This window comes from Rousettus aegyptiacus, unplaced genomic scaffold, assembly GCF_014176215.1.
Source record: "Rousettus aegyptiacus isolate mRouAeg1 unplaced genomic scaffold, mRouAeg1.p scaffold_m13_p_6, whole genome shotgun sequence".
Taxonomy (NCBI): domain Eukaryota; kingdom Metazoa; phylum Chordata; class Mammalia; order Chiroptera; family Pteropodidae; genus Rousettus; species Rousettus aegyptiacus.
Genome location: NW_023416309.1, coordinates 97,319,600 through 97,345,232, shown reverse-complemented (window position 1 = coordinate 97,345,232; position 25,633 = coordinate 97,319,600). Strand labels below are relative to the sequence as shown.

Here is a 25,633-nt window from a genome sequence, read left to right as displayed (position 1 = left end):
CAGAGCTGTAGGGTGAGGTACTGAGCTGTCTGGGGCCGAGGGGGGCCCAGGGGCTCCCAGGCCTAAGCTAGCCCTCTGCACCACACATCAAGCTCCCCAGGAGGGCCATGACTTCTTGTATCCAGAAGTCAGGGGTGGGGAGGTGCAGAGGGTTGTTTCTGGCATGCCTAACGCCTCACGCCTCCTGTGGGCTTTGTCTTCGGTGGTGGCAGGAGGACAACCACAGCTACTACGTGTCACGTCTGTATGGCCCCAGCGAGCCCCGCAGCCGAGAGCTGTGGGTGGATGTGGCTGAGGCCAACAAGAGCCAAGTGAAGGTCCACAGAATCCTCTCCAACACCCACCGGCAGGCTTCGGTGAGTGCCCTGGTTCCTGGCAGCACTTCCTTGGGCTGGGAGGCTGGGGGAACCCACTCCGCCTGGTCAGTGGGCATGGCCGTGGCCTAAGATCTGTGATCCAGGAGGTGACTTCCAGGGGATCCCGGGTGGCTTCATCAGAGTTGGGGTACCCACCAATAGTCCTGGAGGCCTGCCCTGGGTATGCCTGCTCCTCACTCTATTCAGACAAGCATGGGGCAGTGTGGGTGCCCAGCCGCCTGGCCTGCAGCTTGGCCCATGCTGACTCTCTCCCATCCCTTGCAGAGAGTGGTCTTGTCCTTCGATTTCCCTTTCTACGGGCATCCTCTGCGGCAGATCACCATAGCAACTGGAGGTAAGCTGTGTCAGTGAAGCTGGAGGAAAGTTTGGAGATCTCAGTCAGAACTTTGGGGACCTGCCTGGGGAGGTTCCCTGGAGATGGGGTTGTACGGACGGACTGGGGAGGGACCCACGTTTGGCTCTCTTGGAAGCCCACTCTCAGGAGGGAGGTCAGTGGGTGTGACAGAATACTTCCCTCATAATAGCTGACTTGCTCGTGTGTGTGTGTGTGTGTGTGTGTGTGTGTGTGTCCCTCTGGGCCAGCTCAGGTCAGGGCGGACAGTCCCTGTGGTCCCCATGTTTCTGAGTCTATGAATGAGAGGAAAATGGAGATTGCACTAGGAGCTAGGTTCCTGGGACCAGCTCCCTGTCGATATCTGGAACCCATCTTTGATTCCTGTGTGCTTTCCCAGGCAGAGGGAGAGGTGGGAATTTGTGCCCACCTGGATGGGCAGGGAGAACCTTCTCTGGTCTGGGACCCTTTTGCTCCATACATGCCTGACCCTGAGCCCACCAGCTGGGGGTGGTGGATAGAGGTCTAAGGCTTGCTTCTTCCTGCCTTTGGGGGAAAAACACAAGGAAGCAAATCCTCTAGGCCTTCTCTGGTGATTCCTCTGCACTCTCCTCACCCCAGGCTTCATCTTCACTGGCGATGTGATCCATCGGATGCTCACAGCTACTCAATATGTGGCCCCTCTGATGGCCAACTTCAACCCTGGCTACTCCGACAATTCCACAGTTGCTTACTTTGACAATGGTGAGACCAGATTTCAGAGTTTAAGTCACCCAGCACCAGGGATCCCCTAGCCCAGCCCCTGTAGAGAAAGAAGCCCAAGGCCCAGAGAGGGCAAAGGACTTGCCCACAGTCACACAGCAAGGCGGCCACCCCAGCTTTCTATGTCATTTCCTCATCTGTAAGATGGTAACAAGATGCCTGCTACTTAGCAGGATCTGGTGAGATAATGAAATGAAAGAGCTTGGCTCTTAGAAGAGGTAAAATAATTACTAGGGACCTTTATTGTTTCTTACTCTCACCAGGCTGTCCCTTGAGCACACACCCTCCCATTCCAGGAGAAGAACCATTTCTCTTATTTCTCCTTCCTTTCATCTCAAGTGTCAGGATAGGCAAGAAGTAAGGGGCGTGGTTCTTGGAGTAAGAAGCATGATCCAAGGGTAAGAGATGATCAAACGCGGTATCCAAGGGCTGCAGCAGAGTCTTATGGTTACTCTCCAGCTGGGAAGCCAGGCAAATGTTTGTGGGTCACCCAGCTCCTGCCTCCAGTTAAATCTGCAGACTGCCCTAAGGGGCTCCATCTGTGGCCAATCTATTTTGGCCACCTTTTCTACAATGCCCTGCTCCCTGAACTACTCCCCCACTCTAGCCAGGTCTCTGCTCTCCTCCACAGGAACAGTCTTTGTTGTTCAGTGGGACCATGTCTACCTCCAAGGCCGGGAGGACAAGGGCAGCTTCACCTTCCAGGCAGCTCTGCACCGTGATGGCCGAATTGTGTTCGGCTACAAAGAGGTGAGTCCAACTGCAGAGATGGCTGGGTCTCGTGGAGCCTTTGTTCATTCATCGAATATTTGTAGAGAACTTCCAATGTACCAGGCATAGGGTTTGGTGCTGGGGATATCGTAGTTAATAAAATGGCTGTGTCTCTGCCCTTATAGATCTTAAATGTTGTTGAGGAGATAGACAATAATTGCAGGGACAAAGGTAGAATTGCCACTGTGACAAGTGCTGCTAAGTAGAGGTGCCTGATGCCAAAGGAGCCTTTCATGGAGCTCTTTGCCTCAGCAGAGGCCAGGGGAGGCTACCTTAAAGAAAAGGGTTGATATCTGCAGGATGCATAGGAGTTAAGGAAGCAAAGAGTGTGTTTCAGGAGAAAGAAAAGCATGTGCAAAGGTCCTGTGACAGACTATTGGGGGGTCGGAAGGAAAGCTGGGAGATGATTTAGGAGAGAGGTGATGTTAGCTTAGAATCTGGCAGGGGAGGAGGGGAAGTAGATTTATTTGAGAGCCAGTTAGCCAGCTAATTAACAGGATTTAGAGATGTATTAGGTGGAGGAGGGGGAAAGTGAAGAAAAAGGAGGCGCCGGGGTGACTCCTAGGTCTCTGACCTGCATGGACATACCATTCACAAAGATGGAACAAAGAACAAGGAAATGTGCTTGGAGATGGTGTGCGGAAGATTTGAAATTTGGGTGGGGCCCCTCGGGTGTGAGATGTCGTCACATCCTCCAAGAGGCGACTCCGAGCAGGCAGATGGGTCTGAAGCTCAGAGGGGAAGTCTAGGCTGGCACAGGAATGTTTGGGGATGTTGATGGAGCCTCTTCTGCCCTGCTGCAGATCCCGATGTCCATCCTGGAAATCAGCTCCTCCCAGCATCCTGTCAAAGCCGGCCTGTCAGACGCCTTCATGATTCTCAATCCATCCCCGGATGTACCAGGTAAGTCCCCAGGGATCCAGCAGAGACCTGGACTGGGTGGATGAAGCTCAGACTGAACCAGGGTACCTGGAGATGGCAGGTGGAGAGTAGATGGACAGAGAGTTGAGTGGGGACTGAGGGAAGAAAGGGGGCATAGGAGTGACAACTTTTTTTGTTAGAGCAGAGGAACCATTTTTTTTTTTCCAATAAAATCTCTAGTGGGAGGCACTGCTCTGGCTGATGAGGGAAATGGGATCCAGGGCCCTTCCATGCAGCACCCCCTTTATTCCGAAAATCTCCAGACATCAAATTAGGGTTTATAAGTCTTCCCAGAAACAGCCATAATTGCCTCCCCACCCCAGATGGTAGAAGGAGCATCACCGGAGGCTCCAGGAGACAGAAAAATTAGGTTTCTCTCCCATCTCTGACCCCCACCCAGTTCTCCTTTCTGAGGAAACTAAGGATACCAGGTTATTTCTAGAGTTACAAGCCTTCAGGTAAATATACCAACTTATATTTAACACAAATGATGGCATATGATGCTGCTGTTCTGCCCCTGAACTAAGTATATCCTGCCCATCATTCCGTGTCAGCACTTGCCGCATTCTGTTTAATGGCTGTGTGACAGACAGCCCATTGTATGGATGTCCTTAACTTAACCAGTTTCCTGGGCATAGACTTCTCACTTGTTTCCAATCTTTCGCTATGACAAATAATGCTGCAGTGAATATTCTTGCAGGTACTTTTATGCCCCTGTGTGAGTATTTCCATAAGAAATTCCCACCACTTCACCTGCCCCTCTTTGGACCGCCTTCCTGAACTCCCAGTGCTCTAGCAAGAGGCTCAAGCAAGGACCTCCAAGACCCCACTCCATTGCTGCTGTCAGCAAATGCTCTAACTGGTTGGTTAACGCCTGTGCTGAGCTGGTTGCTAAATCGCTCTGATTGTATTAGTTAGCTACTGCTGCATAACAAATTACCCCGACTGCAGCTTAAAACAACAAACACATTATCTCAGAGTTGTTGAGGATCATGAAACAAAGCTCGACTTAGCTGGGTGCTCTGGTTCAGGTCTTTCACAGGCTGCTCTCGGAAGTGTTTGTCAGGGTTCATCCTCTCAGTGATTGATGGGACGGGGGTGGTGAGATCCATCTCCAAGAGCTTTCATGACATTGTTGGTAGGATTAAGTTTTCCACTCAGTTCCTGCCATGTGGCCCTCCCCCTAGGACAGCTCCCAACCTGGCAGCTGGTTTCCATCAGAGAAGGCAAGGAAGACAGCAGTGGAGGGTGAGCAGGATGAAAGCCAGAGCCTTTTTGTAATCTAATCTTAGAAGTTCCATCCCATCACTTTTTGCCATATTCTACCGGTTAGAAGCAAGTCTCTAGGTCCAGCCCACACTCCTGACAGGATTACACAGGGTGTGAATACCAAGAAGCAGGGTCTTTGGGGGCCGTTTTAGAGTCTGCTTACCACACCGGTTATAACCCACGCGTGGAGCTTAACAATGCATTTTTGGATCATCCTCCTAGCATTGTAAGAGAATGTTCAGTAGTCCCCCTTATCCGTGGTTTCACTTTCCATGGTTTCAGTTACTCACAGTCAACCACGGCCTGAAAATATTGAATAGAAAATTCCAGAAATAAACAATTCGTGAGTTTTAAATTGCGTGCCGTTCTGAGTAGCACCATGAAATCTCGCATCCGCTCGCTCTGTTCCGCCTGGAACGTGAATCATTCTTTTGTCCAGCCCATGCTATATACATTCCCCACCTGTTAGTCACTTAGTAGCTGTTTCATCAGAAGGTCAATAGTAGCCTAATGCGACATCGCAATGCCTACATTATTTACTTCCCTTCTTCTCATCACATAAGCATTGTATCATCTTACATCGTCACGAGAAGAAGGGCAGTATAGCCTAACAAAATATTTTGAGAGGAAAACAATATTTTTAGAGAGACCACATTCACATAACTTTAATTACAATGTATTGCTTTTAATTGTTTTGTTTTATATTAGTTATTGTTGTTAATTTCTTACCGTGGCTAATTTATAAATTAAACTTTATCATAGGTATGTAGTATGTATAGGAAAAAACATATGGGGTTCAGTACTCTCTGCTATTTCAGGCATCCACCGGGAGTCTTAGAACATAAAGGAGATAAAGGAGGACTACTGTACGTTTGTCCCTTTCTAAATGAGGAAACGGAGGTTCAGAGAGGTGGAGTGACTTGCTTGTTGTTGCACAGCTGTGAAAGGGAGAACTGAAAACTGGATCTTCTGGTTTGTCTTTTTTTTTAAGCCCCGGGGTCCACCATGGAGACTTTCTAAACTGGACCCACCCAAAGGGGTGAATCCTTTCCTCCTCAGTTCCCCAAACACCCACAGCCTCATGTGCACACACCCCAGGCTGTTTTGCGAGAAGGACAGTGATGCATGCTCCCCGCTCCCCATGCATCACTGAACCGTCCGGGGCAGGGTCTGGTCTGTTTCATCTGTGCCTCCCTCACAGGGCTTTGTGCATGTCAGAGTCTCAGGAAATGTGTGTTGGATCCAGCTGTTGAAGGAGGGCGAATTAGAGGAAGTCAGATCCCCTGGGAGTGTCTGCATCTGAGGCTGCTCTGTGATTCTGGAATGAAAGGCTGTTTAAGGGCAAGCCAGGGAGGTGTGGGGAGGCGGGGTAAAGGGTGGAGGAGAAAGCACAGTGCACCTGACAAAACAGGAGGGCAGCTGCGCCTGTTCTGAGAGACCTGGAGGAGGCTCAAGGGCTCTGTCGTGGGAGCTGCTGGCTTCAGTACCGCCGGGTGCTGTTGGCTGAGGTATTGTGTCCACCAGCCAGGCGAAGCCTGCGCCTGACCCCCAGTCACTGCCCAGCAGCTCCCAGCTTCTGGTCTTTCTTCCCTTTCTCTGTCCCCCATTCCTTCTTGACGCTACCAGACAGATCTGATCATTTCATTCTCTGACTCTTTGTTGCCTGCAGCATTGAGTCAAAATTTTTAGAGTGGCATACGAGGCCTGTGTAGCTGCTCACAGCCTGACTTTATAGGCTCCTCTCCAAACCCTTTCGGTCATCCACCGCTCTGTCTGGGCAGCATTGGTGTGCATGTTCTGTTTTCCCCAAACATACCAAGGGCTATCTGCATCTCCGTGACACAGCTCCTCATATAAAATATCCCTCACTCCTACGCTTGTGTCCCTTGGCAAAGCTCAGACGTCGCCTTCGCCATGCAGCAGAACTCATGGTTTCTTCCTCTACTCCCAAGCGCTTTGTTGATGTCTTTAATATTGAACTCATCACACTGCCAGGAACTAGTGTTGCTGAAGGGAATGGGTGTCACAGAGACCCTCCGCTCTCTGCTGACCCCAAGTGAGAACGGAGCTTGACACCGTTTGAGTTTGGGGGTGAGTGCTTTGGTAATTGCATCTCTTTAGTTTAGGGGTGCAGGCCTAGACTTTAGGAAGAATATTCAGGTGTGCGTGGAGCATACTCACATGCACACATTTTTCTAGGGCAGTCCCCATGGCCTTCACTGGGTTTTAAAATGGGCCACGATTTTTTGCTTTGGGAAATGATGGCTTTTATGTGACTAAGAAGTCAGGTTCCTCTGGGTCTGATATTCAACCCAGGAAGTAGAGAATTAGGTTGGATTAGGTGGAGCCGCAAATAACAGTAAATCCCAAATAACCAGGGCCGAAATGAGACAGAAGTTCAGGGAGAGTGCTCTGGTCTGCAGACTCCATTATCACCATGATGTTCCCATTGTCCACGCCCACCCGGTCCTACAGAACGGGCGGCATCACTGTGCTCGTACCCAAGCTGGGCTCTTCTCTGCCTGAGGTGCTATGTTTGGTTTCCTACTATTTAAGAATCATCCCCCAATACACCATGCACTGAACCCTGTGTGTGTGTTGGGTGTGGGGGCGGGGACGGGGCTCTCATTTCCCAGCCTTGAAAGAAACACTTTCTTCCTACCTCAGCCTGAGGGTGGAGGGAATTCTGCACAGTCTCACTCCTAGGGTTGAAGGAAGGAGAGTTTTTCTTACCATTGCCTCCTTATATAAACTGCTACACAGGCTTTGGAGCAGAGTCTGCAGAGTGCGCTTTGATGCAGAGAAAAGATTCATGTACATTTAGCAGCATCCATCTGCAGAGGCACACAAAACACACAGGGCAGCTTATACACTTTTTATTTGGCTGGAGGGGTCCCCAGAAGTCAATATAATTTCCTCCGTTCATTTGTTTAAGAAACTCTTTCTTTCATGGACAGTATAAAAGCAACTTTAGTGTAGCCAGTGTTGAAACTGACAGATTCCGAATTTGTGGAATCGATGAATGAGGATTTCATTATTAAAGACTCCAAATTATAGACTGCCCCTTGGCTGGCCCAAGAATGGCCTCAGATGGCCCTAACACTTGGGCTTCTCATTTACCAGAACTTTCTTTTCCTTTCAAAGGCAGATGTGAGTCCAGAAATGTGTCAGAGGCCTGTGCTGTGCCTCCGTGCCGGGGTGCTGGGTGGGAGGCCCCGGAACTGACTGCAGAAGAGTGAGAAGGACCAGCCAAGTGAGGGCGTGGTGGGCAGGGACATGTCATCAGCAGATCTGGCCCATTCTGTCTTCTGGCCTCTCTGGATAAAGATCCTTTACAGTACTCTCCACTAGAGCTTTTTATCCATCCAGAGGCCCTTCTTCCCCTTTTCACTTTTCTGTTTTTTCTCTACTCATCTCCCTGAGTCTTGTCATTTCTTGCCTCCTCTCCTCTCTGTCCCTTTTATACTTTGCTTTAGTGCCGAGAAGGAATCCTCCTGGGGTCCGGGACCCTGGTTATATTTACCTCTGAGGTCCCCTCCTGGGGCTCGAATCATAATTATTGAATGAATAACCAAGAGAGCAAAGGAACACATGAAAGAGTGAATGAACACTTGTTCCCAAACCTCCATCTTGCAATTTTTATACCGTGACCACCCATTCTGCAGGGGAGTTTTTTAGGGGGACCCGTCAGCCTAATTTTTTCTGACTGATCCAGCTGTCTCCCACTGGTGTCCGTATTGAAACAAAATGGAGCCTGTAAACCTCTCTTTTGATCCGTGAACCTTTCTTGATTGGTGGCCAGGCTTTCTGTGTCTGGACCTTAGTATTTCTGAATTTTTGATGAGTGGAAGCAGAGATTCAACAGAATGTCTCAGACTGCCAGAAATGTGGCTTTGGGACAGCCTCTGTCTTGGTTCTGGAAGGAGTCCGCTGGTCATGCAGACGGACGTCATCGTCCTTAAGCGAGCCCCAGATGTTAGCGAGATATTCCAAAAGCAAATAACTCAGGCGGAGATATTAAGGGTTCTGTTTATAGAGAAATAAAAATATTACCAAAGCCATATACTCAAACAAGCACAAATTGGCAGTCGAAACAAACAAATATTTTTAATCAGAGATATGTTTCCTCACACCCACCTGCCTCCCCCTTTCTACCACACTCGTCCCCCTGCCCTGCTGGTAGGGCTGTGGAGGGTTCTGGAGGTCATCTGACCACCTCTGACTGGGCCCTCACTTGAGGCGCACCCCCAACTCTGCTCTGAGTCTAACTGGTGGGGAGACCCATCCCTAGATTCTGGCGTGAGCTTTGCTAGGAGCCCCGCTTTCTCTGGCCGCTGCTTGTGTGTCTCTGTCCCTGAAATGGGCTCCCTTGACAAGTCCATGTCTCCATTTGTGCCCCAACCCTGACTCTCTTTGTCCCGCCTGTTTCACGTCTGACCGGGGGCGGCCGTCCCCTCCATCCTTGCAGGTGGAGAAGTCCTGCAAACCAGCTCTCCTACTTCGAGCTTTAACTTAGGAAGTGGCACGTCTGGCTTTCTCTGGCCCACTAAGGGTGGTCCTTTCAAGAAAGGCCGTAATCTGTGGGCTAGAGAGGAAGGGTGTTCTTCCTTCGGGCTGTGGGCTGACGTTATAATAGTGCTGAGGTTTTCGTGACTATTTGTAACCCATTCATTCACTCACATTCATTTCCTGAGGCCCTGTTGTGTACAGAGCCTGGCACTAGGGCTTGGGGGACACACAATTAACTTGCGGGCTCTGGCCCTTGCGGAGCATGCATCTTGGCTGTGTGAATGGCCAGCAAGGTAAATATTGATGGAGCCATGTAACAGGTGACACCAGACATTACACAGGGAGCAGTGGGACTCAGAGGATGGGCTACTTATTGTGCCTTAAGTTGGGGGAAGTCTTGAAGAAGGGCATGTCCTTTGAGCTGAGCCTTGAAGGATGGGGGCAGATAAAGGAAGAAATGTTTACATAGACTCTAGACCCCCTGGCCTCAGGCACCTTGGAGGAAGACCTGGAGTTTCACATTTATTTTTTATCCTATTATATTTCTGTGCCAGTAGGGGTGATTTTTCAGAAGGAGTGGTGAAGCTGTGAAAGGCTGCCTATAACTTCCTCATCCTCCACCTAGATGTCCTGCAACCCCCAGGTTCACTCAAAGCCCCTGCCACATTCACCTAGCAGTTAGGGTCACACAGGGAGGGTCCAGCAGCACAAACCGGCCTGGGCCTCTGTGCAAACTGAAAATTGCTGCCTCCTCTGGGCAGATGAATTACAGAAATGTGCCTTCCTCATCCCTGTCTCAGACCCCACCGCTGCTTGGTAAGGGACCTTTCTTGTATCAAAAACATCTGGAGCGTGTGTGTGTGTGTGTGTGTGTGTGTGTGTGTGTGTGTGCGCGCGCGTGCACGCCCGTACAGGGCTCCGTGAACCTCACTCCCTCAGCTTTTGGAGGGTTCATTCTTACCTCGGACCCTGTGAACACTCAGCAGTTACTGCCTAATACGTATGAGGCTCGCCTCCTGGGTCTCTTCTATCTCAGACTTAAAGTTGTTTCAGAGAAAAATAAACACACAATTACTGGATCTTTGGGCTTAAAGATTTATCGATTTATTTTTCATTGTAAATGTTTCCCTTCAACTCTCTTAGAAATAACTAAAGAAAGCTTAAGCAGTGGTGTGCCGGAGAAGCTCGTACAGACTCACAAGAGGAGGCTGGCTGTGTCTCTTCCCAGTTCTGTGCTCAGTGACTCCAAATCGGTAGCTTGAAATCAGCCACTTTGTCACAGAAATCGGCAAACACTGTACTGAAGACCCTTCCTTCCATCACCCCTCCCCACTCTGGAAGCCAGTTGTTAGACATTTTTCTACACACACTCCTTTGGTGACTTTCTGAAGCTGCACTGGCCTCAAGACTTAAGTTTTAAGTCATGCCTCTGCAGAAAAAGAAAGAAGGAAAGAAGGAAGGAAGGAAGGAAGGAAGGAAGGAAGGAAGGAAGGAAGGAAGGAAGGAAGGAAGGAAGGAAGGAAAGAAGGAAAGAAAGAAGGAAAGAAAGAAAGAAAGAAGAAAGAAAGAAAGAAAGAAAGAAAGAGAAGAAAAAGAAACTATGTGACTTCGGGCAAATGAGTCCTCTCTGACCTCGCTTTTTTCCCTTGTGAAATGGGGAGAACAGTTATGTCAGTCTGTATTCCTCTGAAAATTGTAAGAGCAAGTGAGAGCTATGTGATCTCCAGGGCCAGGTCTATCCTGCATGTCCCTGGGTGCTGGGGACTTAGCCAGCCCCCGGACAGGGCAGGTATTGTATCTGTGTGTTGAACCAGTGAATGAGTATAGTGCATGGTGGTGCTATGCTTTTGTATGAGTTTTTTCATTTAGACAGTTCTTTTCAATTTAAGGCTATGGATAGACTCTGTAAATGGTAAAGTGTTATATAAAGTGTTATCAGTCTATGGGTTAATCTGTCTGGGCCTTGGTTTCCCCACTTGTGAAATGAATGACAAGACAAATTATCGCAGCTCTCAACCTGATATATCTGAGTCTCTGAAGTTGTGGCTCATCTCATCACTTATATAGCCCACACTGGGCAGTGCCCCCCTGCTGGGCACCCTTCCGGACTGCCTAGACTTCTCATCCTACCTACCCTTTCCAGCTGTTTGCCTAGAAACAGCAAGTCCCCCAATCTGTCTGCAATGGGAGAGGGGGTGGGGGGAAGCAAAAAGAGGATCAATCTCATTACAAACCATCTAGCTACAATTCGGTTGTCCGGGTGGAGGGAGGCTGCCTCAGGACTGGAGTTGTCATCCTCCCTGGCAGGAAAGGAAGGCCAAGTCCAAAGTCCTCACACTGCCCCTGTCCACGGGAGCAGTAGGTTAGGGGAGGGGAGGGACTCTGAGATAAGTACTCTCTGGGGAGTCCCCAGAAGTGGACTGGGAGATCCCCCTAGACCCCTTCACTCCTAAGCATTGACTTCTCCTGTTACCTCTTCCTCAGGGTGGGAGGCGCAAAAGCAAGAAGCAGTATCCAGTCTGGCTCAGGAAAACAAAGGTTGGGGGCAGAACCCACAGGAAGAGAAGCAAACAGCCTGGACCTTGGAGCCAGCAGGGGAAAGGGAGAGGCCCACAGTGGGCGGTGGGGAGATGGCACTTGATGCTGGAGGGCGAAGGTCAGGGGACTGGGATGTGCAGATTGCCAGCACAGCCCTCTGGTCAGGCTGCCTCTCAAGGGGGTCTCCACTCTATCTGCAGGGGTTGCTGAGGAGCTGAAGGACCCACTTGAGAATCACTGACAAGAAATATGCTATGGGGGTGTGGGGAGGGAGGGAGAGAAGGAAAGAAACGTGCCACATTTTTTCCTCGTGTTCTTTGGCCACGGTAGAGTTTGAGGGGTTGGGAGAAGTTGAAAATGCCCTTGAGTCTCAACCACAAGAAAACCAAACACACAAAAGGAGGGGATGGTGAGAAGAAAGTGAGACTCTCATACTTTAAGTGACTCCTCCGGTCCGGTGGCTCCTCTGGTCCAGATACGTTCTATGCATAAGTTACCTACTTTAATTCTCAGAACAATCCCATAAGTATAGCATAACTGGTTCCATTTTTGGATGAGGTTCCCTGAGCTTAAGACCCATGTCCAAGGTCACACAGGTGGTAAAGGCAGAGCCTAAACCTCCCCACCCTGTGCGCTCCCTCTCCTGATGCAGGGCCTCTCTTCCTCCATGTTCTCGTCGGTCTGCCCACCTTCTTTCCCCTTCCTGCGCAGCCCAGAGCAGAACCTGACCCGTGGGTAATGGGTAGACAGACCCTACTAGTGAGTGACATGCGAATGGGTAGTGCCAGCATTTCAGACACAAGCCTCTGAGGTGAGGTTGCAGACTCCTATGTAGTTCCGGGGGTGCTTTGCTGGCGTCAATGCCAGTGTGGTTTCCTTTGCATTGCATGGAATGTGTTTCAAGGACCTTTTGCAGTCTCAGGTTTCGGGGGCTGAGGTGTCTGCCATGACTCTGCAGTGGGGCAGTGCGGTGTGGTGGCGAGAGAGCATGCTTTCGTGCCAGACCATGTGGGGGTCAATCCTGGGTTAAGAAGAGGGAACGATTCCAAGTTTGGGGGATAAATAAATGAAAGAAATGTAGATGAGATATTCTTTTAAGCAGCGGACACTCCCCCAGATTCTTTATGTAGGAGGGGGAGCAAGGGGCTGGAGTGCCCAGCAGTTGCACAGGACACCCTTTCTTTCATGGATGACCCTACTGAGTTCTACTGCTACCTTGGGAAACTTCCCTCCAAACCACCTTCAGCTGAATAAGAAAACTATATCCTCACCTACGCTGGGCCTCTAGTGACAAAAACCCAACTCAGACTAGCTTAAGCAGAAAAGGGGATACATTGGAGATACTGAAGTAGCCCACGGAGCCAAAGGCAGAAGAGCTGACAACTGGTAAAACAGGGACTAGGGCATGTCCTGGGACTCCAGAGCATGGAGTGTCATCAGTATTTCCTGTTTCTCTCCACAATGTAGCTTCTCTCTCTGGCCTTCCCCATAAGACTAGAACTGTGTCCATTCACAGACTCTGAGCTTGCATCTCAGCTGCATTACTGGAGGGCAAAAGGTCTCTTGGTTACAGTTGAAAAGTCTCAGGGAAGGTCTCTGATTGGTCTAGCTTCCATTAGATGCTCAGCCTTGGACCAATCCCTAAGTGGCCAGGGAGGCAAGGTCATGGAGGAAGCTGGCAGTCCCTGCAGATCACATGTAGGAAGGGACTGGGGGAAGTTCCCCCAAAGGGTATTGAAGAAACAATCCAGAAGGAAGAAGGGGTTCTGGGGCAACCAAACGTTTAGTGGCCCTTTCCCCTCATGGGGAACTCATTCATAAAGCTCAGCAGCTGCCTGCCTGCCTTATAGAGCCAGAGGAAACCCATCCCAAGTCATAGTCCTTGGGTAGGAATGGGGGTGTGGTGTGAAATATCAGAGCATCTCAGATTGCCATTTTAGAAAAAGACTTCATCTACAGTTCCAGTTTTATCCTCCCAGGGGTGCTTGGCAAATGCTTCTGACTTTCCACCTCACAGATGAGAAACTGAGGCCCTAAGGTTATCCAGTGAGTCAGAAGCAGAACTCAAATCAGAACTCGAGTCTCTTGACTCTGAGGTCCTGTGGGAAGTTTCTGCAGGAACCAAGGCAGGACATAAGCCTGGCTCCAGGCACTGAGTCTCGCTCTGGCCTCCGTCCAGGGGGAGAGGTTCTTCAAAGTTAGCCCATCCATCTATAGACATATGCTCACTGTGGGTTAGAGTCAGGAACAGATGTTCACAGTCTAATGCCCCCACCCTCCAAATAAAACCTAATGACCACACGAGGTGATGAGTGTAGTGGGAGGAGGGAAGAGGAGGGCACCTGGCCCGAGTGGGGAAGAGGAGGGTGTGGTCAAGGAGATGCTGCTCAGAGGAAGTGGCCCTTGAGCTGGATCCTTGACAAGGAGGAAAGGGGTGGAAATGCATTATGGGTCAAGGGAGCAGCAGCTGTGACAGCACAGAGGCATTCGGGGGCATGGACTCTCCTATGTCCTGACCCTGGGAGCAGCCAGCCTCTGCACTGAGTAGTTTAACCTGCTTATAACCCAAAGCTCCCCTTTCAAGGTCAACCCCTGTCCTTCTGCCTCCCCAACAGCACCGATATCATTATCCTAGGTCTATGGGTTTATTTCTAGCCCTCAGTTCCACTCACTACAATCTCTTGCCCATCTGTCAGGCTCCACGTACAGAATTTGAAGCCCTCTGCCCATGAAATGCTCCTAATGACAGGCTCTGCCTCTGTTTCAGAATCTCGGCGAAGGGCCATCTTCGAATACCACCGTGTGGAGCTGGACCCCAGCAAAGTCACCAGCACATCGGCCGTGGAATTCACCCCGTTGCCAAGTAAGTAGGGGTGGTTCCCACTGATGAGGGAAGGCACCCCACTGTCCTGGAAAGGGCTTTGGAGTCAAATGGACTGAGTGCCATTCCCAGGCCCACCACTGACCCCTGTGTGGGTACAGCCACCTAACATCCTGGGCCTCCATTTCTCATTTGTCACATGAGCCTAACGCCGCTACCCTCACAGAGCTTTGGTCAGGGTTAGAACCACAGTAGGGAGTGTCTAAGACAAATGGCAGTTCTGACACTAACTGGCACCTCTTGGGCCTGAGATGTGGTTTGTGCTTGACTTAACAGCTATTAATGCATTATTGAAACCCAGGAAAGATTTACCTCAGAATTTAGATCGAGCTCCTAGGAAAAATAGTATGGAACTGAATTGAACCATAAGTTTATCATTGTTATTTTCCTTAGAGGGAGGGTAATGCCAGAGTCCACAGGCAGAAGGCCATAAACGGATTTAGCCAGCAGCCCTCTAAGAACCATGGGCGCTGGCTCTTCCCCCATCCTCATTCCCTACGCACCTACAGTGGAAGGCCATGGCCAAAGCCCCAGTTGCTGCGTGGACCCTACAGAATCAGGTTTGGATGCTCTTCAGCATCTGGTCAGAGCAGCTGCAGAAAGTAAGAAAAAGGAGGACCGCACTCCCATTCTTATATTTTAAAAAGGGTTTTAATTTCCTCTCCTGCCTTGTGGTACCGTCCAGTTTCTGAAGCCATGGTCTTTTCCCTGCCCTCTGGGGTGTTTCTTGCTTCTTTTCCCCCTCTTTCCTCTTGCCTGGAGGTTCTGTGAGCAGGGGGTGGAAAAAGGAGAGGAGGAGGAGGGTTCTTCTCAAATGTTAGGCCACCTGACTCAGTCAGGACTCAGCAGTGTCCTCCCCTGGAAAAGAAGAAAGACCCAGACACCACGGGATTGCAGGGCTGGGACGCCCTGCAAGTCACGGCACCACTTCACCCCAGCCATCCTCCCTCCAGGCAAGAGAGGCCTGGGGCCTGAGAATCAGTAAAACTTAAGTCCCAGGACTTGAATAAAATTTCGTGTAGGAGCAAGGACATCCAAGGACAAGGCTAACTGCCCCGGGCGGAAGAAGCGAATTGTCCTGGGAATGAGTTTCTGGGACACTGTTTGTACACGTAAGCCACTTCCTACCCCTCCAGTGAATTTTGTGAGTATTTAATAGCACGCAGAACATCTGAAATGCAGATGAGAAATAAAGGTCAGTAGATTTTATGAACACCGCGCAAGGCTCCCAGGGTTTGTTCTCAGCCTGATTGGAGCTGTTTAAGGGGCCTCCAGAGTCACTGGGAGTGACCAGGCCCTGGGCTCCTATGTGGGTGCAGTGGGTGGGGGAGGGGGCAGCACTGACGAGGTTGTGACTGGAGCCCCTGGGAGGCCGGTTAGCTCTCTCCTCAGAAAACTGCATCCCCTAGCCCAGGCTCTCTGCCTTACCTTCGGCTGGGGGAGAACTTAGCCAAGGTTCTTCTAGAGCTATGGATGAGCCACCTCCAAGCCATTGCTCTCTTTTGCTGTTCCTTCTTCTAGAAGAAGGTCATGAAAAGTTGGTGTGGGATGAGGGTGGGTGCTGAGGCACAGGGACCACACAGAGGCTAAGAGCTCAGATAGACCTTAGTTCACACCCAGACCTACCACTTCTCCTCCTCTGTAAAATGGGGATGACAAAAGCATCTATATGTCAATTCTGTAAGCATGTCAACTACTTATGATGTGCCCAGAACTGCTCTAGACCCTTGGGGTACATAAGGCAACAAAAGAGCCAGAGCTCTTGTTTTCAGGCCAGGCCAATTTCTGCTTATTTCCTGCCCATGGCTTTCCACCCACTCTTCCAGGGCCCGCAAAATCCTGGCAGAGGAAAGGACACAGTGCCATTTACAGCCAATCCCTCCTACAGAGCGACTGAAGGTGACCACGCTGTGCCCACAATAGCTTTTCTCCCATTCACCAAGGCATGGTTCCCAGATGCCATCGTGTTGGAGGTCCATGGAATGCGAATTCGTTCCCTAATTAATGGATTGTGGTCTAGTCCCATGAAAACTCATATAGAGAAGAAATGTGTGTGATGTTTATTGAATGAGATGTCATCATTCTGTAGTTAGTTGTCACCTCTTGCTGCTATCAACATGTCCTGTTCAGCTGCTCATCACATGAGCTTTCCCACTGCATGTTTTCCGAGGGAGGGCCTGTCTGTCCTTGCAATAAAATGCATGGGCTTTGTGGCTGTTGTTTGCCACTCAGAGGTCATTCTGGTTCACTTAAGTGAGTGGCGTTCGATTGCAAGTGAAGCGCTCTTAAAACCCAACCTCCGCAGCCCCTGCTCCCCTGGCCCTCTCTGCTCCTCTGCCTGCCTGGTGCCCGAGGGGTCCGCGCACCCTCCAGCAGCCTGGTCCCACTGACTTCTCTGTTCTTGAACTCTGCCCTGCCTAGGGGGTCCCATGTGTCCCTCCTCATCGCTACCATCTCCGCCTCTCTACTCTGCCCAGCCTGTAAGCGTTCTGGCTGCTGCTGGGAACACTCCTGGGATGTGATCCTTCTGGGCCTCCGTACAGGGGTTCTTCTACTTGAACGTTGCCCCCAGAGCAGCTGCCGGCTCCCTTCTTCTTTTCTCTTTGTCTCCGCCCAAGTGTCCTCTCCTCAGAGGCCTTCCCCTACCTCCTTGAATAGAGCACAACCCCCGCGGTCATTCGACCTCTCTGTTCTGCTCTGCTTTTTCATAGCCTTTCTCACCACCAGAAGTCCTAGTGTAGATTTATTTCTCCATGTGTGTGTTAGCCATCTCCACCAGACTGCAGGCTTCATGGCGGGCAGCGCAGCTGTCTCTTTCTGTTCACGGCTATATCTCCAGCACGTGGGACAGTACCTGGCCCACCTCAGATGCTCAGTCAATATTTGTTGAAAGAATAAGGGGATAGATAATGAGAGAATGAATGCCTCAGAGGGCCATTGAGGGGAATGAATAAGTCCACAGTCAGTACCAACAAGGAGCATTCACTGGGCTCACCATGCAGCCGGCACTATTCTAAACCCTCTAGGTATTATCCTTACACATCTACCAAGCAGATAGCTTCATGACCCCTCTTTTATAAATGAGGTACTGAGGCACCAAGAGGTCAAATAACTTCCTGAGTAAGGTTTAAGCCTGGATGAGCAGAGATGCCAGCACACCCCCAGGGGCAGCCCACTTCCAAGAGAAGAAAGAATGGAATTACATATGCATGGTTTACACTCCCAAACTCAGCACTCAAGACCTCCCAGGAGGAGGCAAGTGAGGAGGTGGGGAGAGGCCAGGAGTGGGCCCTGAGGCAATCCCTCCATGTGGATTGAGGGTCATGGGTGAGGAATGAGCGCTTTAGACCAGCCTTGGATAGGGTCAAGACGGAACATCTTAAAACATCATTTTCAGTGATTATAGACACAAAACTGTACTATAAATATTATACTTGCTAAGAGACTAGATATTAATCCCCCCCCCCCATAAGAAGAAATGGTAATTTTGTGACTCAACAGTGGTGTTAGCTGCAATGGCAATCGTATTACAATATAAATGTACCAAATCAATATGTAGTACACCTGAAACTTATACAATGTTATGTGTCAAATATATCTCGATTTAAAAAAAAAAAAAATCCCTTTTAACACTGTAGTTATAGGCAACTGCCCAGAAGTATAACTTCTTATCCCAGGTGAGATCCCTTTGTACATGCTTATAGCACTCTGTAATTTTTCTTCATAAACATCATCAAAATGATAATTATATGGTTCTCTTTGTTTGGTTATCTGTTTTGTGTCTGTCTCCCCATATGACTTTAAAACCCAAAAAGGCAGGGACCGGGTCTTACTGCTGAATCCCCAACATCAGCTCAGAGCCTAAACCCCTGGCGACAAAAAGAAGAAAGGGAGGAAAAGAGAGGAGGAATCAGAGCTGAATTCATGTGAGGGTGGCGATAATGACCTCTAGGGTCCTTGCTAGTTCGAAACTCCACAGTTCTTTAAAAACCCAGCATCAGGCAAGTTGCGCCTTTTGGAGGCCTGTGGAGAGCTTGGTGCTGAGGGGTCTGCTTCTCTCTTGCAGCATGCCTGCAGCATCGGACCTGTGATGCCTGCATGTCCTCAGACCTGACCTTCAACTGCAGCTGGTGCCATGTCCTCCAGAGGTTTGTGCCCAGACTGACCCTCTGGCTCCCACAGGCACACTGTGGAGGAGGGGCAGAGGCTGGCATGCCCCGTTCCTTGCCTCAGGCCTCATTGCCAATATGAGGGGATATCTGGCCAGTCCACTCTGACCCTAAGGACAATGTCACAGAAATGAGTTTCTCCCTGAGGGTCAGTTTCTGACTGGTCAAGATGACTATATGGCAGGGTCCCTGCGGTGACACTAGGCTCCTGAAAAACCATTCAGAGATTGTAACTACTGCAATGACATCCTCATACCTGGGAGGGGTTGATTCGTCCTAGCCCAGGACTTCTCAGAGTGTCCCCAGTTGTGGTCATTCAGGAATCAACGAGGGCTCACATAAACTGCAGGTTCCTGAGACGTGCCCCGGGCCCCTGCATCTCTGGGAGGGAAGCCCAGGAGCCTGCATTTTAACAGGGTGCCTCCTCTGCACCCCAGTGTGTGATCTTCCAGCTCAGAGACAGGGGATGATCCAAAGACCCATTGCTGTTGGGTGAGAGCCCCGTGACCCCCAAACACCCCCTCAAGATCTTTCTCAGGCAGCAAGAGGGTTTTCTGAAAACAGGGTCATGGAAATGTCAGGCCTCTGTGGAAAGTCAGGGCAAGTTACAAAGCTGTATTTGCTTGGTTTTAGAAGCAGAGAAAATTCTGGATGAGATGCAGGTTCAGGGATAAAGTTCTTAAATCCAGATCATCTTCCGTTCCTTGTTCTGAAATCATTTCCTCAGATTAGATTCAGAAGTTGAGTCCTGTTCTCCTGTCCAAGATAAATACACGGCAGGAGGAAAAAAATAATAATTTCTTTGGGGACCAGGGTTCCCATGAGAGTGGGAAGCCCTGCGAACTCCAGGCGTCTTTAAGGCAATCTTGAAAATTGCAAATTACAGAGTCCCTGCAGCTGTCGTGCATCTATCAGTGTTTCCTTTCCTTCTTTCCAATATCCTGGTGTAGAAATAAAAGCTATCACCTTTATAGCTGGCCTCCCTGGCACACAGGACACAGCTCTGGGCTGGGAGGAGAGAGGGTCCCTCCCAGCCGTTCCTCTCATGGTTCTTACTCATGCTCTTCTGGCCTCAGTTTGTTTTTCCTATAACATGGGCTGGGGCTATGTGGTTCGGAGAGAAGTTTGTAAGGAATATGCTGTTATTTTAACTCCTCGGATACCAAACAGCATTTTTGCACAGTGTTCCAGGCCCTTCACACAAAAGGCACAGAGCCTCAGTAAGAATACAAAGGGTAGACTCCAGATTGTCTCTTCCTGGAGTGGAGCCTCGCTATGTGGTCCGTCGTGTGCACTTTCAAGTTTGAGAGCCACCATCTGAGTGTGGAAAGAGAATCCAGATGACCTCAGATGAGCCCTGGAACCCTGGGGCCGACTGCCACCACATGACTCAGCATCCAACGAGAGCTGAGACATGAGGACTGCAAAATGGGTCAGATGAAAGCAAGCCCTCGCATTGACACAGCCTCATTTAGCTCCTACGCCGATCCCAGAGACCATGATGGTTTAATGAGGGTTGGTCATGTTGGGGAGGGCAGGGCTTCGGGCGTGGACAGCCGCCTTCGCTGTGGTTATGTCGGCTACAGGACAGAGAAGTTTCCTCAGAGCGTGCAAGGCTGATGTGGTTCTGGAAACCTCTGGTTCTCAGATGCCAATGGGTCTGGGCTCATCCCAGTATGAGCCCCTCTTTGCTGGCTCTCTCTGGAGCCTCAGTTCCAATTAAGAGCTGACTCCAGGTCCCTAAAAAGGAAGGCTGGTACATTGGGGCTGGCCACCATGGTCTCTCCCACCAACATCTGCTTGCAGTCACCACGAAGGATCTCAGGTATCCTTTCTCTTCCACTCACTCGGCCCTCCCTGCCCTGGGGCTGGATCTGATTTAGACAATTTCACTTGCCATGGCAGGGATCTTCCTTTCATCCCACATTGCCCCTCCAGTGGCCTGCTCTGGGGTCTAAGGGTGACCTTAACTCCAGGATTTGGCTCAGGAAATGAAGGGCATAATCCTTGCCTTTCTGTGCCATTATGAGGGTCCCATGAAACAGTGCAAGAGCAGCATGCGGCTGGGGCAGCACCTGGCATTCAGGAGGCACTCAATAAATGGCTATTTCTTATGCCTTCTTCTTTGAATCTGGGTTGGGTGGTCCCGGGCTTAAAATGTGATGCTCTTAGACCTATATTGAAGGCTCGGTCCTTGAAAGAATCAGTGTAGCCTAAAAAAACTTTAGTTCCCATCTCCCAGTAGTGCTCCTAACCCTCTATCCCCCACAGTAGTGGGCATGGAGAGAGGGGGTGTGCATGGCTCAGTTTAGCCATCGCTGCTGTAGGAAGAGCAGCTCAGAGGCATCTTCAGAAGGAAAGGCTGACAGTGCCTGAAAGCCTTGGCCTTCAGCCTCACCAGGTCTCCGGCAGATGGGCAGGCAGTCGCTGGTGCAGAAAGTTAACTAGCCACGAATTCTTTCTCTGCACAGTTGGCACGTGATGTTATTCTTCCCATGCAGATGTCCCAGCACTTAAGTGGGGCCTGGTTGATTCCCCGGCACCAAAGAGCGAAGATGGGAAATTTGAGCATGATGACATGGAGAACACTGTCCGGTGCACCCTCATGTTCCCACCTCTTCCTAGGGGAGCAGTTGGCATCTTCCAAACCAGCTGAGCTACATGATGTCCGCTCAGGGGACCCTGGTCATCCAGTTTTAACCTCTCCCAGCCTGTGGCAGGACCTTTATTTCTGCCCCTTAAGAATCACACGGGGGGTGGGGGCGGTGTTGTCTTAACCTGCTGTTGTCCTCCTTCACCTAGCCTCTCCTCGCCAATTTTAGGCCCTTTCACAAAAAAAGAGGTCTCAGTGAATAAATGAGACTTCCCCCGATGAGAACATGTGTGTGAATTTCATGGCAGCCCAGAGTTAAGGAAGCCTGAAAGGTCACAAGGATCATGCAGTTCATCTAGCCCCCTACATACCCACATCTGGGCAGATGTGGCCTTGATTCTTGGGAGCTGGATCAGAAAGAATTTCACAAACAACCTCCCTTCCTTCTGGAGAAGGACTAGAGAGGGTGGGAGGGTTTCACTTCTGATCCTATAGCCACCTGGTGCTGAGGGCACCTGCCTATTTGTCTTGACTAGCCCTGGGAGACTAGCCCCCTCCTCACTGTCAAGGGAGAGCTGTTGCTGAACAGGGGGGAAATGAAGGGAAGGGCTTCTATGTTAAACTGCCCCCCCACACACACACACAAACACCTCTGACCTTTGCTTCCCCTGCAGATGCTCCAGCGGCTTTGACCGATACCGCCAGGAGTGGCTGGCCTACGGCTGCGCCCAGGAGGTGAGAGGCTTAAGTGAGACAGGCTGTGGGGAACAGTAAGGGCTGTCAGCAGACTCCTTCCTTGGTAGCTGCTCTCAAAGTGTCTTTGGCTCTTCTCCCCTCTACCTGGGGCCTGGGTCCTCTGGGAGACTCTACCCTTAGATGACTGCTAGGACTCTAGCCATCAGGCTTTTGAGAAAGGCAGTCCTTCTGGGAGTGAGATAAGTTATCGCAGGCTCCTCCCATTTAGAATCCCATGCAGGTTCCTTCTGACTGCTGGAATTCTAGGGTGCTCCACACTTTGATTCTGAATTTGATGCTCACACCTTGTACTAACACTGACAGACCTATTCATCCATGTGTCCTTTTCCCTTCCCTTCCTCTCTCCATCTCTTCTTGCAGTATAAGCACTTCACTTCATTCTGCCCTGCACTTACTCTGATTTAATCCTAACATGGCCCCAGGAGCTGGGGTCAGTGCCGCACTGATCTGAGTGGAAAAATGATTCTCAGAGAGGTTTATTGACTTGACCTGCATCTCGCAGCTCATGAGATCGTGAGGTACCAGGCCCAGCATTTAAATGTAAACCCTCAGACCCCCATGCCAGCCACTCATCATTGTCTGCTTTATTAGTAGGGCCAGGGGAGCTGCCCTTTTCTTGCCTTAAGAAAAATCTTGTCCGGCAGCCCACTTCTGATGTTGGCTGTAGGTGAATGTACAGATTTGCTCTCTTTATTTAAACTTGGCATCTCAGCTCCTTCCTTAAGGAAGGATTCAACAGACAAATAAATTGCCTTGTAAGATAAGATGCTTACAGGATAAAGTGGAAGGCTTAAAAGCATTCAAGGCTCAGCTTTGGTTAGATTACCACGCTTGGACCATGGACTAGAATCTTAAGTTTTCCGGCTGCCGAGGGATGAAAGTGTCCCCACCATTCTTGTGTTTGTAGCATGCCTGCTGTTGAGGCCTCTGTCCAGGGCAGTGCTGGGTCTCTCTTACAGGCAGAGAGTGGGATGTGTGAGGACTTCCAGGATGAGGACCACTACTCATCCTCCCCTGATAGCGCCCTCAGCCTCTTTGATGGAGACCTCAGCACCACCTCCTCCTCTCTCTCCATGGACAGCCTCACCACAGAAGGTAAGGGTGGGGAGAAGGAGGGGAGAGAAGCCACGGGGGAAGGGCTACCTCCTAGACCATCACTGTCCCCAAGAAGGATTATCTCAGGGAGTAAGAATTGCAACATCCATTCACAGATGAGCAACCTGAGGCTCAGAGAGTTGGGGTCACTTACTGGTGAGAAGCGGAATCAAGTTTAGAACCAGTGGACTCCATGCCCAGGCTCTAACCACTGTGCTGGCCCACGTCAGGGCTGTGGGATGAAATTCACTGTGGTGAGGGGAAAAATTACGTCCAGCCCAGGGCCAGGTATTTTATATAGAATCTCAGTTAATCTTACTAGCAATCCTCACAGAACCTGTGAGGTCTTATCCCTGTAGCAGGTGTACATTTAGTCCGCACATTCAGATGTGAGAGAAAGATTGCCTCACTTTTCTCTGACTTCCATCCTGACTCTCAACCCCTACTCAACTGGAGTGCGGGAAATCCCACCTCAGCCCTTTGTGGGGCTGGGTTCCGCACCCCTGTGACCTTGTGTAGCAGAGCGTCAGAGAAGGGCAGCTGTGTACATCCTGGTTGCTGCTGATCCATCCCTGCCTCTTCAGGCCTGGCTGTCCCCAAGGACTTCTCTGCCATCTTGAGGCCTCTGGGTCTTGTTGAAGCTGCTAGAGGTCCATCCACCTGGAGGCACCACACTTGGTCTCTGAAAGCCTGTGCAGGCCCCTCAGGAACTCTGGCTAGGGCTGAGAAATTTCTCTCTTTTACTGGTTTTCAGGTAATCTAGGTTTTAGCGCCTTGCCCTTAGGCTAAGACCAAGAGACCTGTGGGCTTTTACTACCTCCTCTGAGCCAGATGCTTCCTAGAAAGAGACAAATAGAAAGGAAGAAAGGAAACAAGAAAGAAGTTAACATTGTGAAACATTATTTAGCCACAGTCCCATTTTGTAGGTAAGGAAATGGGTTCATAGGGGCAATGTAGGTTACTCAGGGTCGTGTGAGGGATAAGTGGTAGAATGTTCTTTTCATGGAGTCCCTGCCTTTCTAAATGCAGCCTAGAGAACTGGAGAACTAGGGCAGGAACCCATGGACCTGGCCAGAGGGGAGTCATAGAGGAAAGAATAAATGACAGTGGGGAACGCATAGTGTGCCAGGTTGTGTCCTAATGTTGTCACACATTAATAATCAGTTCTCGTCTTCAGCCATGCCACACTGAACAAGCCCAATCCCGTCTGATCGCGGAGGCTAAGCAGGGCCGGGCCTGGTTAGTACTTGAATAGGAGGAGACTCCCTAGGAAGACCAGGTGCTGTAAACATAAAAAATTAAAAATAAGGAATTATAAGCTTACAAGGTCCTTGCATCTGTGAAGTCAACTAAAAAAAAAAAAATCAGTTCTCCTAACAATCTTGTATGCTGATGCTTTTTTATCCCCATTTTATATAGGAGACACTAAGACTCAGAGAGGTTGATGACTTGCCCAAGGTCACACAGCCAGGAAGAGGTCTCAGCCAGGAATCAGGTCTCACCTGGCTCTAAAATCAGCCATCTTGCCCATCGCCCCCGCTGCTTTTCTGTGTTAAAAGAAATGGAAAAAGGTCTTCGTGAATTCAGGGAACAGGGAAAAATAGTGAAAGGTGAATAAACAAGACAGATTCATCTGGCTCCCATTACTCAAGTTGCCCAGGAATTGCAAGGAGCTGGTTAAGGCCTGGTATTGAGAGCAGAGCTCCTGCTGGTGCTGTGGGGGATTAAATCAATTAACTGCCCCCCAAGGAGTTAATAATCAAGTCCAGGGTGACCTTCCAATTAAAGGAAATTCCGCTTAAACGGAAGAACCCTCTGGCCAGTCATCCCTGAGTTAACCCTGTGTGCTTATGGTAGGCATGCTCAGAGCCCAGCGCTTGGTGAGCCAGACTATCAGAGGCCAAGTGGCTGTGGTGGGTGTGGAGAGCCTAGCACATGACATGTGGGGACCAGGTTCAATTCCTGACTTAGAATTGTTTGCCCCTGACAGTCTGTTTCTCTCAGGTTACTGTCATGGTGGGCTGTCCCCGTACAGACACAGCACATCTTATTGGCAAGTTTTATTATGTGTGTATCTCCTGCCAGCCAGAAATGTCTCACTTCTGTGTGCTGTGTAATAGTCCCCAACAGAAAACATTAGTTAGAGTGAGGGAAATTCTTGCTTTATGTCATTCCAGTCCTGGAGGAGGCAGCAAAGATTTTCAAGTTACATCTATAAGAAAAAATGTTTTGATGATGACTTTCCTCACACCCAATTCTCAGGGAATCTTGGCAAGATAGATTTCAGTCACCCTCCTGCCTGTGTAATGACAGCCTGCACAGGGAGACTTGTGGAAGCAGGTGAGGGACAGTCTTATCTCAGGGTACAGGGAGGGAGATGTTGCAAAGGGAGGGCGTATAGAACTCCAGTCAGAGGGACCCGCTTGTTGAGAACAGAGTTGAAGAACGGAGAAGTCAGTGGGACCAGGCTGCTGGAGGGTGCGCGGACCCCTTGGGCACCAGCCAGAGGAGCAGAAGAGCAGAGAGGGCCGGGGGAGCAGGGACTGTGGAGGTTGGGTTTTAAGAGCGCTTCACTTGCAATCGAACGCCACTCACTTAAGTGAACCAGAATGACCTCTGAGTGGCAAACAACAGCCACAAAGCCCATGCATTTTATTGCAA

General features: G+C 50.1%; 1 protein-coding gene across 2 annotated transcripts in view; it reads left to right on the top strand.

Annotated features, from left to right (window-relative positions):
* Positions 1–25,633, top strand: part of PLXDC1 (plexin domain containing 1) — a 67,812-nt gene that overhangs the window by 29,146 nt on the left and 13,033 nt on the right. For both annotated transcript variants that reach the window (XM_016164786.2, XM_016164785.2), the window contains exons 3-11: positions 213–356; positions 642–711; positions 1,330–1,452; positions 2,102–2,220; positions 3,045–3,144; positions 14,246–14,341; positions 18,426–18,507; positions 21,796–21,856; positions 22,837–22,972. In XM_016164786.2, coding sequence (XP_016020272.2) covers positions 213–356; positions 642–711; positions 1,330–1,452; positions 2,102–2,220; positions 3,045–3,144; positions 14,246–14,341; positions 18,426–18,507; positions 21,796–21,856; positions 22,837–22,972 — 931 coding nt within the window. The remainder of the gene's footprint in view (positions 1–212; positions 357–641; positions 712–1,329; positions 1,453–2,101; positions 2,221–3,044; positions 3,145–14,245; positions 14,342–18,425; positions 18,508–21,795; positions 21,857–22,836; positions 22,973–25,633) is intronic.